This window comes from Petaurus breviceps, unplaced genomic scaffold (assembly GCF_028583685.1).
Source record: "Petaurus breviceps papuanus isolate PSGF00001 unplaced genomic scaffold, PetGlider_PUasm1.0 90775, whole genome shotgun sequence".
Taxonomy (NCBI): Eukaryota; Metazoa; Chordata; class Mammalia; order Diprotodontia; family Petauridae; genus Petaurus; species Petaurus breviceps.
The window spans coordinates 2,105,016-2,125,094 of NW_027187342.1; the positions used below are offsets into that span (position 1 = coordinate 2,105,016).

Consider the following 20,079-nt stretch of genomic DNA (forward strand, 5'->3'; position numbering starts at 1 on the left):
GAAGGATTTCCTGTAGATGTTGAGGAGATCCTCCACATGTTTCAGCTGGCAGATGGCATGGTGCTGATTACATTAAGCCCCTGAATTACTGTAGATGCCTCTTAAATGACTTCTATAGTCCCTCAAAAGTTTGTTCAACGTAGAAGAAAACACAAATGGATGAAGAGTGAAGAATGTCTCTTGTGGAGAGTGTATTATGTAGTTGTCTGGAGAATACATGGAACTGGATTGTTGGTGTGTGTATATATATAGACACATACATGTACAAATAAACACATACACATGTGTGTATACATGCATGCACATGCATGTATACAAATGGCTGTGAGGGAAATGTGTGGTCATATTTTCCACCTACATCATAGGAATTAAATAGCAATCTGTAAAAATAGATACTTATGCATATATGTGTGTATAGATATTATCTATGTGTGAGTGTATGTGCACACATAAAATAGACATTCTCCCACTTGTGCCAAATCACTGAGAGCAATGACATGCCAGACTCCAAAGCATTAAATTGAAGTGCCTGGTGGGCATAAGTAAGTTGCAATGTAAGACCGGCAAGGAATTTTGCAGAAGTGCAATAAAGGACCAGATCTTTGTATTCCTGGGGATAAAAGATGGGCATGGTATGCAGTGAGAGTGAGAGAGAACCAACCAACATCTCTCTTTAGATGTTGCTTCTTACTAGGCAGCTAGGTGGTACAGTGGAGAGGACATAGCCCAAAGTCAGGAAGACCTGAGTTCAATAGACACTTATTAGCTGTGTGACTCTGGACAAGTAACTTATCCTCTGTCCTAGCTTCCTTATCTATGAAATAGAGATAATAATAGTGCTTACCTCCCAGGGGTGTTGTGAGGGTCAAATGAGATAATATTTGTAAAGCACTGAGCACAGTGCAGATGTTATACACATGTTAGTTATTATTATTGTAATAATAATATTATTATATTCCATTGGTATCCATGCTATGTGAAGCATTTTGCATTAGTAACTAGAGGAAGGTGCACATCATGTGGGGCAGATCTCTAGAGGGGATTTATGGGAAGCCATGCACCTAATCAGCATAGGATGAGAAGGCATGGATGGGTTGCTATGTGTGCTGGAAAACTGGGGTTACAGTTAGTTTCCTAATTAAAGAGATCAGAGACTCATTGAAGTATCATTGACTTATGAACACAAATGACTTATGAAGCAAAGCATTTTACCTAAAACAAACCATCATGTCTATTAGGAGATCAAATTTGCCAAGTATTTACTAAAGAGAACTAACCATTAATTATCCTGTCTAAGGTAAATTGCTCCCCACTTGTTGTGATATTGATCTGTTAGAACTTTAGATGTGGGGGATGGGGAGTTAAAAATCAAATTGTGATTCCCAGTTCCCAGGCTAGTCAATCTTTTTGTTTACACAGATAAAATTAATGAACAAATTTTCAAATTTCTACTTTATGAGGAAGAGAGTCTCTGAAGCAACTTAGAATAGGAAGCTGGGATATGTTTAACATTCTGCAAGCTCCTTGTTATTACTATCAGCTTCCTGTTATGTAGAGATAGGCAGAAAGGGCTGGGTTAAATGTTGCAACGGATGTTGATAATTGGGACACACATGCACATGCACCAGAAATAACTGAGCTCTCTGTTCTTTAGGGAAACTAAGGATTAGATTTGGAAAAACTAGGATTTAAAGTTAGAAGCAAATAGAGTGGCCTTTTGCTCCAATCACCTTATTTTACAGATGTATAAATTGTGTATTTGCTCAGTTCACACAAGTAGTAAGTCAGAATTTGAATTCCTACCTGCATGTGCTCTTAAAAGTTTATTAAATAGTAGTAGATCTGTAGTGGTATTATACTGTAGTTATGTAGAGAACCAGTCTCAGACTAATAGAGTCCTGGATTCAGGTCCTACCTCTGAGCCATGTTGACTGTGTGACTTTGGACAAGTCACCTAACTAGTTACTGCTTCCAGGTGGCTCTCTAAGATTATAAGCCACTAAGTTACAAATTGCTGATAGTGTCAGTGCCATATATATAGGTACATACATACATACATATGTGTGTGTATGTATAAATAGATCGATGTAGAGATAGATAGATAGATAGATAGATAGATAGATAGATAGATAGATAGATAGATAGATAGATAGAGGGTGTCTAGAATGTTTTCTTGACTCATCTTTGCTTCCTGGCTTCTTTAAGACAGCTCAAATCCCAAGTCTTATATGAAACCTTTGCAAGTCTCCCTCAGCCATCCCCTTTGGAGATTACTCTACATATATCTTATGTATTCCTAGTTCTTTCCAGATCATCTCTCCATTATAATGTGAGACCCTTGAAGGCAGGAACTACTTTGTTCCCCCCCCTCTTTTTCTCCAATGCTTAGCAAACTACCCTGAACATACTAAGCACTCAGTGAATGCTTGTTGAGTAATTGACTTGGGATTTCCTTACACTGATGAAATCACAGGTTCTACAAAAAAAAATTAGAGCAGAACCATAGTCTTTTTTATTTTAATAGTATTTTATTTTCTCCAATTACATGTAAAGACAATTTTTAATTAGATTTGGAAAAACTAGGATTTAATGTTCACTTTAAAAATTTTTTTGAGTTCCAAATTTTCTCTGTCCCCACTTCATCTCCCTCCTCCTTGAGATGATAAGCAATTTAGTATGGATTACTTGTGTTCAATAATGTAAAACATATTTCTATATTAGTCATGTTGTTAAAGAAGAAACAAACCAAAAGGAAAAAAAAACTCGAAAAGATAAAGTGAAAAATAGTATGTTTTGATCTGTAATTAGACCCCATCAGTTCTTTCTCTGGACATGGATAGCATTTTTCATGATGAGTCCTTTGGAATTCAGTCCCACAATCTTGAGACCATTTAAATTTTCTGAAGTTTCTAAAGGGAAAGGGAGAAACAAGTTATATTACCACCTTTTCATGGGTGCAAATTAATGATATATTGATAGCATTGTTGGACTCTTTCTGCATTTGCATGATTGATTAGTCTTTATTAAGGACCTACTATGTGGAGGGTATCATGTTAAGTTTGGATGATACAAATACAATGATTGATTGAAATAATCCCCAGTCCCTACTTAGTGAGAGTGGCTAGGGAGATGGGCTAGGGTTGGCTCATATATACCTTATATACCAGTATTCTCTTTTCAGAGAGCTCTCACTGATGGGATTATAGAAAAACATGAGCTCTCATAGCTATAGCTTTGGGGCCCCATTTCACAGATACAGAAATAGAGGCCCATAGAAGTGATACTAAAGGTCACAGGGAGAGAGACTGGACCTATGATTGGTATAGAGAACTTCCAAGTAAGGAAATTACCTCTACCAATTTCAGGTGATATCTTCTCTAGTTGTACACTTAGAAGTTTTCTCCAAGCATTGAGACATTAAGTGACTTGTCCAGGGTCATGCAGACAATATATGTAAGAAGCAGAACTTGAACCTGGGTCTTCCTGGCTTTGAAGCCTGTTTTCCATCCACTCCATCTACAACTTGCCAGGATTCAAACCCAGGTCTTCTGAGTTCTTTGACTATATGTCATGTCATCTTTCCCCTCTGTCACTTTTTTCAGAGGGAATAGCTAAGTTTGCCTGGTTGATGAAGCCAGTAGGGTTGCTAGCTGGGCCAGCCTTCTTGGGGGAGACTGAATAGGCATTTGCACTCCGTGTTTGCTCTTGAAGGTAGGACACTCCTCTCCCTTTCACTCAACCAATGCTTGAAGTTTTTTACAGGGGACAAAGCCATTGATTCAGCCATCAGAGGGCCTTGGAATTTAGAGCTAGAAGACACTGCAGACATCATTTAATCTTACCTTCTCATTTTGCAGTTTGAGAAACTGAGGCCTAAAGAGGAAACTGAGCTTCTCATAGGGTCACACAGCTAAGTAAATTGCAAAGTAGGAATTCAGATTTTGGTCTGGGCAAGCCACTTCATCCTGTTTGCCTCAGTTTCCTCATTTGTAAAATGACATGGAGAAGAAAATAGCAAACTAGTATCTTTGCCAAGAAAATGCCAAATGGGGTCATGAAGAGTCTGAAACAACTGAACTCCCCCCCCCCCCTCTTTCTCTCTCTCTCTTACTCTTTCTCTGTCTTTGTCTCTCTGTCTCTCTGTCTTTGTCTCTCTCTCTGTCTCCCCCTTTCCCCTTCTCTTTCTCTCTCTCTTCTTCTCTCTGTCTCTGTATCTGTCCATCTCTCCCTCATGTACAAATACAGTAGGCACAGTTCATCTTCCTGCTTCCCTCAGGCCACATTAGCTTTTTGAGGTAGGCTGCACGTCAACATTAATTAAAAGCTTGGGCCGGATGCTCTGTCAAGCATTACCGGCTTACCTAATATGGTTATTCCTCTTGGTCTGTTGACACAGCCACTGTTTATAGGGTTGAGGTTAAAGTACACCTTGTGTGGTTTTAATTCATTTATTTGTTTATTTGTTCTAGAGTCTGATGCTTGCCAGGTGCATGATGGGTGGAAAAAAGTAGCATGCTGGTGTTTGTGCAGGATACTGAGGCAAACAAGGTGGAATATTGAGACAGAGATGTCATTTTTTTTAGTCTATGATTTGGGTAGAGAAAGTTGAAGGAGCTTTCTCTTACAAGCCCAGCCCATAATGATTGATGTCTTTATTTTCTGAGACCATATAGCCTTTATTGTCTAAAGCAGGAGTTCTTAACCTTTTTCATGGACTCCGTGGGCAGTCAGTCTGGTAAAAAGCTAATGGGCCCCTTCTCAGAATAGTATTTTTAAATGCAGAAAATAACATATGCAGGATTACAAAGGGAAATCAACAATATTGAGATAAGGATTATCTATCCATCTATCCATCTATCTATCTATCCATCTATCTATCTATCTATCTATCTATCTATCTATCTATCTATCTATCTATCTATCTATCTATCTATCTATCTATCTATCTATCTCCCCATCCAAATTCATAGACACCCTGAAGTCTAACCATGATTAGACCTTTGGGGTCTATAGACCCAAGGTTAAAAAGCCCTAGTTTATAACCCTTGATCATGAAGCAGCTGGTGACACAATGGATAGAGTTCTGGGCCTAGAGTCAAGAAGACCCAAATTCAAATCCAGCTGCAGACACTTACTAGTTGCAGGACCATGGACAAGGCACTTAACCTTTGCCTCAGTTTCCTCAACTAACAAAATGGAGATAATAACATCTACCTCACAGGGTTGTTTTGAGGATCAAATGTGATAATATTTGTTAAAAACAAAACGTTTAGTATAGTTCCTGGCTCATAGTAGGCACAACTAAAATGCTTATTCTCTTCTCTTATAACATCCACGGGAATATTAGCATGGCTGACCTAGTGTTATTTATCTTTTTAGGACATTTATCCCTAGATAGTAAGTGCCTTTAGGCAATGGCTGTGTGTAATGAAAGATAGTCTCCCCATTTATGAGAATATTTTCTAAATACCCTCACAAATATAAGGAAAATCTTCCAAATTGGAGTTTATTATTTTTTTCTAGCTCTATAAAATAATTTTTAGTAGTTTGATCAGAATATTATAAATTGTTTTAACGTGATTGGGGAAAAATAAAACATTATTAAAAAACAAGGAAAATTCCATTTACCTAAGTGAATGAAGGATGCTTATTGTAGACATACAGTTGAATGGATAATCCACAGAACTGGTCATTGGCACACGTATCTTGGGCAGACTCCATCAGTGGACAGTGAGTTGGATGCAGAATGGAGCAGGGGGGTAGAGAGCAGGCTGGATTGCCTTTGAGAGTGTGTACGAGGCTTTTCATTTTTTAAAGCAAAGGTCTGTCTTAATACTGAGGTTCTTCTGTTGATGTTGCATCACTCTAAGTCAAGGAAGAGCATAGCCTCCAAGGACTGAAGTTGACCATGATCCAAAGGTTAATGGAGGGGGTTCATGGTGGGCATGAGCAAGCTGCCACAGATTCCAAATAAGGAATTATATTGGAGAAGTGATGTAAAAGATGTCATGAGAGAAACATAGGACTGAAAACCAAGATAGAAACTGGTCATATGAGGAGAGTAAGAGATAACTAATGGGTAGGCCTCACGTTCCCTTGGAAACCCTGCAGTGTGAAGACATCCCCAGCTCAGGTGAATCCTGGGATTTAGGCTTAATGGGACCTTAGATTTCATCTAGTACAACCACCTCATTTTGTGAATAAAGAGGAGACCCAGAGAAGTTGTTTGTTGCTTGCCTAACATCACACAGATAATAAGTGGCAGAGCCAAGTTTGAAAACTAGGCCCCTTGGCTCCAAATCTGACTCTCTTCCCAGGGATGGAGTACATTTTTCATGAGATGATGAGGTTCCTGTCAATGAGATTCTGTATGTTTGTGGTGCAGTGGATAGAGTGCCAGGTGTGGACTCTGGAAGACCTGAGTTCAAATTCTGACCTCAGACACTTACTAGCTGTGTGACTCTGGGGGCAAGTCATTTAACTCTGTTTGTCTCAGTTTCCTCATCTGTAAAATGGGCTGGAGAAGGAAATGGTAAATCACTCCATTATCTTTGCCAAGAAAATGCCAAATGGGGTCACAAATAGTTGGGCATGACTGAAACCACTGAACAACATGTTTGCTCTCCAGATACTTGAATACAGAGCTCACAAGCCCTACAAATATTCTCTTCTTTGGGTTAACCATTCCCAGTTCCTTAAAGAGAGACTCAGAAAAGAGTAGTTTCGGACTTAAACTGATTACATGTGAATGGGGGTAGGGGGATATGAGAATGGAGAAGAAGAGACAGGGGAAATCCCTCCACTTTTGATTTCTTGAGTGGTGATAGGGAAAGTTAACAAAGGTGGTAGTGACTGGCAGCCAAGCTAAATTAACTTTCTTTTTGATGGTTGCCTAATTGGGGCAAGGGGTGCCCCCCTTTTGTCATATACCTAATTAGCAGCTACTGAGTGGTTTCATGGTCTATACCTTGTCTTCCCTCTTCATCTTTAAGACTTGACTCATCTGTCTACACGGAACTTTTCCTGGAAGTGTTCATGAATTATTGAATTGTAGAGCTGGGAGGTACCTTGGAAATCATTTAGTTTGTCCTTTTCATTTTACAGAAAAGGAAACTAAATCTTAGGGAGGGGAAGTGATTCATCCAGCATTACACAGCTAGTAAGTGGCATATTTAGGAGGCACCAAACACAATGAATTTGGAGTCAAAAGCCTGGGGCTTGAGTTCATCTCTTCCACTAACTAACCATAACTTTGGCCAGTCAACCTGCCTGTATGGGCCTTATGAGAGGGCTGAACAAGATAACCTCTAAGGTCCCAGCCGGATCTAAATCTTATGACTCAAACCCGGGACTTCTTACTCCTGAGATAGTCCTCTTTTCCCTAAACCATATAGTTATGATGTCTTTGCTATGATTTTGTCTCCTTGCTGATCCATAGGGCCACTGCCTGGCATGTAGTAAGAGCTCAGTGAAGGCCTACTGACCGACTGAGTGGGTGGGCCAGGGTGTGTTTACCTCCCTACTCTGCATGTTATCAGTCTAATTTAGACTTTATTCCTGAAGGGCAGGAAATATGCCAGGGTCTGTACAATGATTGGCACTGGATCAAAGTTTATCACTATATCTGTTTTTGTTTTCAGGGGAAAAAAAACCACTACTAACAATGACACATATCCCTATGAGCTTGCTTTTGTAAGTCAATGGGGAGAAACTTTGAAGTAGAAAATTTGCCAAATGAAACTAAAAGGGAAAAATTAACAAAATCAAGCGCACAAAAGAACCCCAGAAACTTTGTAGAGTCTATGCTCTATCATGGGACTCATTCCCCTGGTAGCTCCATTGAATAAATTCCAGTTCTATAAAGGTAAAGGTCATTGTTCTCAAGATCACAGAGTATAGTGCTGAAAAAAACCTTGTCCATCAACCAGTCTAATTTCCCCATTTCACAGATGAGAAAACTGAGCATCAGAGAGGGAAGTGACTGCTTAAAACACACAGCTAGTATGTGGCAGAGCTTGGGACTAGAATTTAACTACCAGCTGAATTCTCTCTCCATTGTAAACACTGAATACTGACAAAAGCCTTTGAACTCCCAGGTGTTCTCAGTCACACCCTGACCTTGACCTAACCAAATTATGGCCAGAATCCTTTTACTGAAAAGCAATCCAACAGAGGGGTTTAGTAGGCTGAGGGTCACCCATGGCAGCTGTGGTTTTGGGCCTCTCCAGTATTGATTGGCAAATTAACCCTAGACATGCTTCTTTACCTTCCACAGCCTGCCTCAGTAGGGAATGGGAATTGTTGGGAATCATTCAGACTAATCCATTGTGAACATAGTAGGCCCTTAATAAATACTTGTTGATTGGTTGATTTTGAAGGATGGATAGGAATTCAGAAGCTGAAAAGTTGGAAGGAGGCCCTCTCGGGCATAGGGAACTACATAAGCAAAGCTATCAAGGTAGCCATATGTAGGATGTATTCAGGGATGTCCAACAGCCTAGTTTGGCTACAATGTGGAGTGCATGGAGAGGGAGTGTATCACAAGGCCAGGGACAGCTAGGTGGTGAAGTAGATAAAGCATCAGTCCTGGAGTCAGGAGGACCTGAGTTCAAGTCCATCCTCAGAGAGTTGACATTTCCTAGCTGTGTGACTCTGGGCAAGTCACTTAACCCTTTCCCTTGCAAAATAAATAAATAAAAACAATATTAGAAAAGGAAAAAAAACTGAAGGCCAAAAAGCTAGGGGCAGATAACAGATTGAGATGGTCCTTGAATACTTTGCAGAAGTGTAAAAATTTTTCTTGAGAGGGCACTAGGAAGCCACTAAAGATTTTTGATCAGAGGAGTGATGTGACTAGATCTATGCATGAGAAAGATCATGCTAGTAGGGGTGTGAAACCTAGGTGGGAGGAAGGTGACAATGGAGTGGGCAGACCCATCTGTAGGCTATCATATAAATTCATATGGGTGCCCCTCCCCCAAACAACAAAGCAGGCCCCCCCTTACTTCCCCACCATGTCCTCATGGGTACTTTTCTATGACATTTCAGGAGTTACACAGTTTCCTTGCTTTGATTTTCTGGGCAGCGGCCAAGCATTACTGAATGGGTTCTCATGCTGGGGAAGGGTGCTGAGGTGATGGCAAGGTTAGAGAAAATGCAATCCCCTTGTTCCTCTGTGGACCGATGCCAGGGATACTCCAGCTGCCTCTCTAGCTGCTACATGGGGCTCACCCTCAGCCCTCCCAGCTAAGTTGTAGTTTCTTTCTCTTGTCAGATATTCACTCCCACGCAGGAAAAAGGAAGCATCTTTTGTCAAATGCTGTGGCCACTTCCTTTTCAAAAGCCTCCAGCCAGCCAGCTTTGGGCTCTGCAGACCAAGCCGGCTGTGATCAGTAACTGGGCTGACTGCACTCTAGGACCTGAGGGCTTCTTTTTGTTTTTAAGTTTTAGCCTTGGCTCAACTACTTCTTTAACTTTGCGCCTACTCACCCCCCTCCTCTTCCGCCAACCCTGAACCCAGTTAGCCCCTGGTACCATGGGGCCTTCGGCCTGATCTAGATCAGGGGTTCCGGGAGCCCAGCCTGACAGCCCAACCCTTCTTCTTCCCTGCTCCTCTGTCTGCCTTCCCTCCTGCCCTTCTGGCCGGGCACCCTGAGTCTCAGTGCTTTAAGTCCTTCAGTCAAACTGCCTCTCTGTTGCTATCTCTAGCTCGGTCAAGGAGTGTGATGACTGGAGAGCAGATGGCCTTCCATCAGCCATCATCCCCCAATGCCCTGGAGCGGCCCCTGAAGATTGGCTGGCTGAAGAAGCAGCGGTCCATCGTTAAAAACTGGCAGCAGAGATACTTTGTGTTGAAAGGCCAGCAGCTGTACTACTACAAAGATGAGGAGGACGTCAAGCCTCAGGTAGGACCCTGGGGGATGTGGCCCAGCAGGGAGACAGGGATGGAAGCTTACAGGGGATACCTCCTGCTGTGGTGTGGAGATGCTTACACTCAGACTAGAAATCCTGCTCATAATTAATCCTCCCTCCCCATTTTCCAGACTTGTAAATTGTGGTGCAAAGAGGGCAAAATGCCTTATGTCATGAAGGGAAGGAAAGCATTTATTAGGCACCTACTATATGCCAAGCACTGTGTTAAAATACCTTACATATGTTATTTATGAGCTGGATGCTACTATTATTCTCATTTTCTAGTACTTAGCACAGTACCTGGCATGTAAGGTTGCTTAATAAATGTTTATTGAGATAAAGGTTAAGTGACTTTCCCAGGGTCAAAGAGCCAGATTTGAACTCAGGTCTTCCTTAGACTAGCCCCAGTGCTCTGTCCATTGTACCACTTAGAAGCAAGGAGAAATATCAGGATGAAATCCTGGGAGCTTCTAATCACAGCTTTGAGTAATCTTAGCAGTGGGGGGGTTAATGTGATGGCCAAAGAGAAGACGGAATTGAGGGGGTTTTGAGTTGGATGGGACCTTGGAGATAATTTCATCCACGAATTCTTAACCTGGGGACTGTGAACTTTTAGAAATATAGATATTTCAATAGAATTGGTTTTCTTTGTAATACTGTGTATTTTATTTTGTGCTTTAAAATTTTTTTTTCTGGGAAAGGGTCCATAAGCTTCACCAGATAACTAATGGGGTCCCTAACATGGAAAGGGTTAAGTACTCCTGATTGAGTTTAATTCCCTTATCTTACAGAGAAGGAAACTGAGGCCTACAGAGGGGAAGGCATAAGGTTACAAAGATAGTAAGTAGCAGAACTGGGACTAAAACCCTATCCTCATCACTCCAAGGCTAGTATTCATTCTACAGTCCCCAAATTGTTAGCTAGTAGATTTGGGTGTTAGGAGATTAGATTTGGGTTTTGATCCTGGATCTTTGACCACACCCACATTTTCTCCATATCTCTTCACACTCACTTCACTTCTCATAGATTCTATTAGACCCCAAAACATGACTCCCATTAATTAGGGAGTGCTTCATTAAGAAGCTGGATAAAGGTGGTCAAGATGAATCCATGGATAGGGGAAGACAGAACAAGACAGGACAGCCAGACTTGGCAATTAACTGGAGCCTAGAAAAGCATGGGAAAGGAGAGAAAGAGAGGAAGAAAGAAAAAAAAGAGATAATTTTAGAAAGAGGATAGTTCTATTTAAATCTGGGTAAAGGAACTGAAAGTGAGTCTGTTCACCCACATGCCCAGGCCATCTTGAAGTTGCCTAGTTAAAAAAAAAAAGACATCTGGAGTTTCACCAGCTTGGGGGGAAGGGCAAGAGCAGCTCAGGCCTCAGTGGTGAATTGCGAAAGGGTAGAGTGCAGATCCTGGCCCAGCCCTCCCCACCTGCATGACTTAACCTGGTGTTTTGAGTGTGTAAGATGGAAAAAAAGCATTGGTCTTGGAGTCAGAAGAACTGGATTTGATTCACTTTCCCTCTCTAGGCTTCAGTTTCCTTACCTCTACAGTGCGATCAATACATTCTTATTGCAAACCGCCCCCCCACCCCACACACACTTCAGAGTTGTCACACTTTGTAAACCCTAAGGAACTAATAGAAATGGTGGTCATTGTCATTATCTTATTGCCTTTCTTCCCTTTCTCTGTGAAGAAGCTGGACAATATCTAAGAAAGGGTGTAAGACCATTCCCAGAGTGGAAGAGGGATAGCAGTCCCTGCTGATGCTACCTGAGAGTAAGGAAACTTTCATGGAAATGGGTCTGAGTGAGAGAGGTCCGTGCTGGTCCTTTTCCCATTTAGGGGATTTCCTGACAAGTATGAGGAGCCATGTGGATGACTTATGCAGAGGACCAGAAACAGACTTGTAAGCAAATGTTCCAGGTGGGAAAGGAAATCATGAATTAACTAGTCAGTTAGTTTGAATAGCTTTTATGGTGCTGTGGGACTATGCTCAGGGTTTAAACCATTAACTGAAAACATCTTAGGATTTTAGCCTTCAAAGGGTGTTCGAATTTCAGTGGGATGTTCTTGAATTGGATCTTACTGCACTAGTCTCGAACCAGAATTTCAGGTATAATGGGATGCAGTGGAGGAGGTAGATTTTCACAAGGTTGGCTACCCATAGTTCCTAGGACAGTACCACATAAGCAGCCCCCTAGACAACCCTGTGGTCCTTCTGGATAGTCTAGGCCATGTTTCTCAGCACCCCAGTAACAGGAACAGGGATCATAGAGGTCAGGAATCAGCCAAGCTGATGCTCAGGTGGGAGTAGCATGGGATCTCCCAAGTGAAAAATCCTCCGGTGTTCTGTCTGAATGGACTTTTTCGATGGAAGAGGGGATTTCCTGTGTGGGTATGCCCTGGACCCAGCAGATGACTCTTCAAGTCCCTTCCAACACTGAAATTCCACAATTCTATGAAACAGAGAGATAAGAGAGAGAATAAGGGAGAAATGAGGAAATGAATTGATAGTTTGGACGTCATGACTCTTGGGATCTTAAAGATTTCCAAAGTACTTTACATTTGCTGTTCAGTCATTCCAGTTGTGTCTGAGTCTTTGTGACCCCATCTGGGGTTTTCTTGGCAAAGATACCAGAGTGGTTTGCCATTTCTTCTCTAGTTCATTTTTACAGATGAGGAAACCGAGGCAAAGAAGGTCAAGTGACTTGCCCAGGATCACAAAACTAATAAGTATCTGGGACAGGATTTGAACTAGGTCTTCTTGACTCTAGGTCCAGTGTTCTATCCACAGTGCTACCTAGCTGCCCCAGTGCTTTACATACATGATATCATTTGAAGACCAGTCTTCATTCAGCTTTTGCTTGAAGACCTCTAGGGAGGGGGAACCCTACTTTCTGAAGGCAGACCAATCTACTTTTAGATAACTGTCCCTGTAAGCAAGTTTTTGTTTTACATCTAACTGTTGTTATTGGTTTTGCCCTCTTTAGTCAAGCAGAGCAGGTCTATTCCCTCTTGTACTTCAGAGTCCTTCAAATACTTGGACACAGCCAACGCATGCCTTTCAAATTTTCTTTTCTCTGGACTACAATACCCTTCAAATTCTCTCCATATGGCACAAATTTGAGGCCCTTCACAATTCTGGGTACTTTCTGGATGCTCACCAGTTTACACATGGCCTTTCTAAAATGTGGCTCCCAGTTCTAAACAGGATACTCCAGATAGGTTCTGATAAGGGTAGAGTAAAGTGGGCCTCATTTCTCCTCTTAATGCAGTTTAGGATTACACAGTGTCTGCTATATTGTTGACTCGTATTTCGCTCACAATCCACTAAAAACCCCCAAATCTTTTCTAGATCCTGCTATATCCTCCATCTTGTCCCTGGGAAGTAGACTATTTGAATCCAACTATATAGCTTTACAGTGGCCTCTATTAAATTTCATTTTATTAGGCTTGGTCCAATGTCTGGGTCTTTCTGGATCCTGACTCTGACCTTTAATATGTCAATGATCCTTCTCATCTTTGCAGCTTTGTCCAATGAAAATTTGGTAATATTGATAGTGGCTAGCATTTACATAGTGCTTTAAGAGTTGCAAAGAACTTCACATTTAATATTTTATTTGATCTTCACAATAACTATGGGAGTTAGAAACATTGACTATAATATTTTTTATTCACTATTATAATTTATAAATGTTCCTGGCACTGTGCTAAGTATCTTATAAATATTATCTTATTTGATCTTTACAATGCTTCTGGGAGTTAATAAGAATAATAATGATGATGATAATTATAAAAATGTCTAGCATTTATTTAGCACCAACTATGGCAGGCACTGTGCTAAGTATTTTATAAATATTATCTCATTTTATCCTTACAACACCTACCTGGGAGGTAGGTGCTAGTAATATTCCTATTTTACAGTGGAGAAAACTGAGGTAGACAGTGTGCCCAGGGTTACACAGCTCATAAATGTCTGAGGCTAGACTTGAACTCTTTGGGGCAGGTAGGTGGCCTAGTGGATAGAGTGCCAGGTCTGAAGTCAGGAAGACCATCGTCATGAATTCAAATGTGACCTCAAACACTTACTAGCTTTCTGACCATGGGCAAGTCACTTGACCCTGTTTGCCTCAGTTTCCTTATCTGTAAAATAAGTTGGAGAAGAAAATGGCAGACCATTTCAGTATCTTTGCCAAGAAAACCCCAAAGGGGGTCAAGAAGAGTTGGACATGACTGAAATGACTGAACAACAACAATAACAACTAGTAACTTTATCTAGAGCTCTGAGCACTCAGTCCAGTACCCCAGTCAACAAAAGAATCAAGGTTAGACTCCAGTAACTGGCTCTTGATGGAGCTATTACTGTGTTGGTGTGATGGTAAGAGGATTTGAAGATTTTCCCTGCCCCTTAATAGACCTAGGAATTTAAAGGTCTTCCCTACCTCTTAATGAGCCTCACTTAGAGCCCAACAAGAAAAGCTAGATTGGAGGGAGGCTTGTTTTACAGGGAGGCCCACACCTTCTGTTACTTTGTAATTAGGCAGTGGATCACAAAGGTGGTGATGTCCTCTGACCCTGAAGAAGGATATATATATATATATATACTCTGAGGTGAGGTTTTGCTTTGGGGCTCACTTATGGGGAGTTATGTGATTTGGCCAGATGAATCTCTGGGTAGTTGTTGAGCCTACCTCCCCTTTAAAAAACCCAGATATTGGTTCTTCTCTCTTTGGTAACTAATTATGCATATATGTAATGGTCAGACAGCTAGAAGCCCTGTCTATTGGTCTGTTGAATTGTGTTATTTTCTCTGTCTGTATTTTTTGTCTGCTTGTAATTTCTGTTTATATTTTCTGAAGTTTCAGGGTGCTGACTTTTCCCCTTGAACTAAGTGAATTATATATATTTGATTAAAGTAAGATTTTTAACCCCTTTTGAGTTGATTTCCTTTAGAAAAGCTAGCAGCCATCCTGGCTATGCTAGGGAGCTTGCTGCTACAGTTGCTGCTTTCTTTTCTAGATGCTCGCTGTCACTTTAATAATATATTCTAGGATTTTGCTAGGAGTGAATGACTGAAAAAAACCCATTTATTAATTGCTTGCTATGTGTGCTAAACGCAGGGGATAAGAGAAACATAAGAGTTCTTCACCTCAAGGACCTTCCTCATGCTAGTTGGGGGAGGCAGCATATATCAGAGGGCTCAGAAGCAGGGGTGATGGGAAGATCTGGGGTTTCTTAGGGTTCAGGAGCAGGGCAGATGGCAAGGCTGATGGACATATATTACAGGACTATGCTATGCTTTTGTATTCATCCTGTTACCTGCTTTTGCTTTCATCTTTTGTACACACCATGTAAAAATCCCAAGCTGGTCTGATATCAGGTTCCCTGTGCGCCGACCCCGCGGGTGTCTTTTAACAATTCTGCCTTTCCCTCCCCATTATATGCTTTTCTTTGTATCTTGATAATTTTATTGTTGAGTTTTTCATCTTTTCTGGGTTGACTTCTCTGATGGAATTTTGGCCCCTAGGATCCCATCTATTCTTCTCCTGAACTATTTGAAATCTGCTCTTTTAAAATCTGTGGTGCAGGTCAGGCTATGCCAAGCTTTCCTTCTGCCCCCAAATCTGTTGCTCAAAAATTTTCTTTTCCTTCTTATTGCTTATAGGATAGAATATAAATAACGTCTCCTGGTATATAAGCCCTTTACCATGTTGTTCCAACCAGTTTTCCTAGACTTTTCGTATTACTCCCCTTTACCTATACTATGTTTTATCCAAATTGGGCTACTCATTTCCCCCAAAACTTGGCATTATATCTTTCATCTCAGGGCTACCCACCATGCTTAGAATGCACTATCTCCTCACTTCTACGTCTTAGAACCTTTAACTTCTTCCAAGGTTCATATTCTACAGGATGCTTTCCTGATTTTCTGTATTCTTGTCTCCTCAAATTTCATTATACTATTTATATGTCCATATTGTATTCTCAAGTAGAGCATTGGCTTCTTGAGGGAAGAGATGGTTTCGTTTTTGTCTTTGTAATCCCAGAACCTAGCATGGTGCCTTGTGTGTGGTGGGTACTTAAGATATGGTGAGTTGTGTTTGTTATAAGAAGAAAACTGATGCTCAGATATATTAAATGGTTTACCCAAGGTTATATAACTAGCATTGGTCAAGCCCAGAATCCAGTTCCAGCTCATGTAATTCCAAGTTAGGACTCTTTGAGCTAGAAGACTGATGCTCAGAGAGACAAACTGGCTTGTCCATAGTTAAACGGTTCACTAGTGACATTGCTGAAAGTTACTTTCCTAACATTTAAAAGTTTGTAGGTATCATTTTACTGTTTTTTGTTCCTGCCAGACACTAATGGCCACTAGGGAAGAAAAATAAGCATATTAATGAATCAGGAATTAGTGACAGTTTCTAGGGTGATGATGAATTCTTTGTTTCTTTGTTGGATCTGTGATGTTGCCTGTTTGGGTGCTCTCTATACGGATACAGATTGCAGCCCATACATGCTTCTCATCTTATTTGGCCTTTATTCATTTCTTTCCATACATTTTTTTTAGGGATTTACCTAACACATTGAAGGTTTTCCTCTGGTACTTTTAATATTTTGAGCAACCCAGTTGTTTGTTGGGTTAAGTAAAACCCTAAAACCCTCTGTTGTAATGATGCCGCTTATTTAGCCTACATTCCTTCTGGGAAATACAGAACATTTGAAGTTGAAATAGATGAATGACTTACTTTAATGAAGGTAGGAAATGTTACTTCAGGCAAACCCTTTCTCTACCTTTAAAACTTTGGTGAAGAAGCACAAGTAGGAGTTTACTTAGTAAAGTTGCAAATTGTTTTTTTTTTTTTGTGGTTTAGGTAACAGTAGGCGAGGAAGCATCATGCAGGAGAATTCTGTTTGGAACTGAAAGACTTGGGGTTGAATTTGGTCTCTGCTACCTACAACCCTCCTTTCCTTAGGAAAATCACATAACCCCATTTGAGTCTCAGCTTTCTCACCCACAAAATGAGGAGGTTGAGTTTCCTTCTGACTCTCAAGCTATGATCCTATGATCGCCAAAGTTTTTTCTAGCTGAAGATACCATGATCCTTAGCTATGACACTTAGGTTCTTTCCCATATCAGTGTTTGTAAAATAATCTTAATCAGTGATTAAATATATGCTTCTTCATCCACTCATCTTTATTTAATATTAAAATTAATAATAAGTAGTGATTAATATTAATGTTTAATATTATAAAAGGATTGTTTTGTAACCTCTATGAGAAAAGCTAATTGAGCAAGACACTTGTGGTCCTAATAATGGTCCTGCAATAACACCAGGACTTTTTTTGTTTATTAGTAGGAAAACTGACATTGAATTGCTTTGGATTAATTTCATGGCCTTAGTTCTTAAAAGACATGTGGGCTCTACATGTATGTTTGTCGTTTAAGGAGTTCTGGTCTATGGAGAGAGCCCCAAATCAGTGAGCATACACAGACACACTCTATGGCTTCTTCAAGTTCCCTAATTTGTAACCTTACTTTATCTGCTGGCCCATTCCTGGCTGTATCTTCCTTGTTGATGAAAAGCCTTCATGTGAGCCAACCATCCTCTCAATCTATCTTCTTATGTCTCTCCCCACTTTAGTAGACAAACTCTCAGGAGGAAAAAACAAACACCCAAACAACAAAACAGGGATGGGTGTTCTTGCTTTCTCACCTCCCACTCACTTTTCAATCCCTTGTAATCTGGCATTTGATGGAACCACTAGACTGAAACTGCTTTCTCTAAGGTCACCAATAGCATCTTTTTGCTCAATCCAGTGGCCTTTTATTAGTTCTCATCCTTATTCATCTCTGAACTTTTAGGTAATAATTACCTCATCCTTACTCTGACCTTTCTGCATATTACCTTGTGCCTGGGTTTTCATGACACTGCTCTAAGTCCTCATTCTCATTCTCCTCTTCTCTCCTCCCCTCCGCTCCCTTCCCCTTCCCTCTCCTTCCCTTTCCTCTCTTCCCTCTCCCTATATGATTGATTTTTATCATCTTTATCAGGATCTTTTGAAGGATTGTTATGCCCCTAATTATAGAGACTTCTTTTTTCTCTTTACACTCTTAGTGATCTTATAGCCCTCTTGGGTTCCAACTCTACACATCCAGCAGGTATTAATTCCCTAAACTCTAGGCTTTCATTTCCAACTGCCTACTAGACATGTTTTCCTGGAGGTCCCATGGCCATCTCAAAATCATTATGTCCAAAACAAAAATGATTCTCCCTAAACCCATCCTCCCTCCTAACCCTTTTGCATCCTTTGAAGGCATTGCCATTATTCTAGTCATCTAGGTTCGCCATCTTGGAATCATGCCTGATTCTTCAATTTCTCTCACTTCCCATTTAAAATCTATTATCAACTTTTGTCAGTTTTTTTTATCTCCACATCATCTCTTATATTTGTTCCCATTTCTCTGCTCCCCCTTTAGCCCTCCTACTCCAAGGCCCCATCACTTCTCACTTAGATCTTTGCAAGGACTTCCTTATTGGACTCTATGCTTCCAGCTTCTGTCTTTTCCAATCGACCCTCCAACAGCTGCTACCATGACATAACTAAAGTATAGGTCTGAGTACCTTACCTCTTTCTAAAATAAGCTCCACTGGCTTCCTCTTGTCTCCAGGACCAAATCTAAGCTTCTCAGCATTTGGAGTCCTTCACATTCTGCCTCCAGTCTGCTTTTCTATGGTTAGCATACATCTCAGCCTATTTTCCATTATATATTCACCCATTATATTCTTCACATACTATGTTGTGTCCAAACTGTTTTACTCATTGATCCCCATGGATGATTCTCCATTTCTCACCTCCAGGCTTTTGCATGGGCTGTTCCTCAAGCCTAGGAGTCTCTCCTTTCTCACCTCTGTCTCTTAGAATTCCTAGTTCTTTTCAAAGCTCAGCTTAAGTGCCTCCTCTTTTATAAAACCTTCCCAGATTCCCCAAGCTGTTAATTCTCTCTTCTCTAAGATCAGTTTTGTGTTTATTTTGTTTGCATCCTATTTTTCTTTATCTGAGAACATATTTCATTCCCTCTGTAGAATGTCAGCTTCTTGAGGGAAAATTACTCTCTTGCTGTTGTATTTGTATCTCTTACACCTAATACAATGACTGGCACATAGAAGGTACTTAATAATATTAATTGATTGATTGAGGGGAGAAGGCTTTCTTTCTTTTATACTTGTATTCTCAGTACCTAGCACAGTGTCTGGAATGTAGTAGGCCCTTAATAAATGTGTGTTGCCCAACTGCTAGGTCCATGCAGGACTCTGGCTCTTGGGTTGACTTTTCAAGCAGGCATAAGACTAGATGGCATAATTTCCAGGTTAGAGGCCATAGGATTTGGACCATACTGCTCAGCTAGTTTTACCCTTTTATTTATGAGTGTAGAATCTCAGACCCAGAATACATAAACTCATAAAGGTAGAAAATGGCAGAACTGGATTTGAATCCAGGTCCTCTGACTCCAATTTCAGCACTCTTTCCATGCATCATGCTGATGAAAGCACTCCTGCTGTGTACTTTTCTCAAAAATGTCATTATTTATGCTTGCAGGGCTCCATGTATCTACCAGGAAGCACCGTCAAAGAGATTGCCACAAATCCAGATGAAGCGGGGAAATTTGTGTTTGAAGTCTTCCCAGGTGAGCAGCTGTGTGTGTCAGCAGGACCTTTCCTGGGCCTGTCAGCAGCCCCATCACTTATTTCACTGCAATTTAACTGATCATTGTATCAAAGAGTACTTTTTAATAATAACAACTCATATTTTTATAGAGTTTTATGGTTTAGAAAACACTTTCTTTGGATAGAGCACTGGCCCTTGAGTCAGGAGGACCTGAATTCAAATTCAGCCTCAGACATGTTACTTAATCCTTATTGCCTCCAAATCTCCCACAAAAACAAACAAACAAAAATAAAGCACTTTCTATACATTATCTTATTTGAGTCTTACAAAAAAAACCCTACAGGTAAGCAAAGCAAGTAGTGCCTCCATTGCAGAGTTTAGGAAATTGAGGTTCAGGGAAGTGAAAGTATGACTTGCAAAGTTTCATGTAGTTAAGATGAGGCAGAGTCAGGACTTCAACCCAGGCTTCTTGATTCCAAATCTAGTGGTTTC

The 20,079-nt window shown here is 40.6% G+C and overlaps 1 protein-coding gene across 1 annotated transcript in view; it reads left to right on the top strand.

The window, feature by feature from the left end:
* ARHGAP25 (Rho GTPase activating protein 25) overlaps positions 1 to 20,079 on the top strand; it is a 113,663-nt gene that overhangs the window by 48,064 nt on the left and 45,520 nt on the right. The window contains exons 2-3 of the mRNA XM_069068886.1: positions 9,709 to 9,905; positions 19,519 to 19,606. Coding sequence (XP_068924987.1) covers positions 9,709 to 9,905; positions 19,519 to 19,606 — 285 coding nt within the window. The remainder of the gene's footprint in view (positions 1 to 9,708; positions 9,906 to 19,518; positions 19,607 to 20,079) is intronic.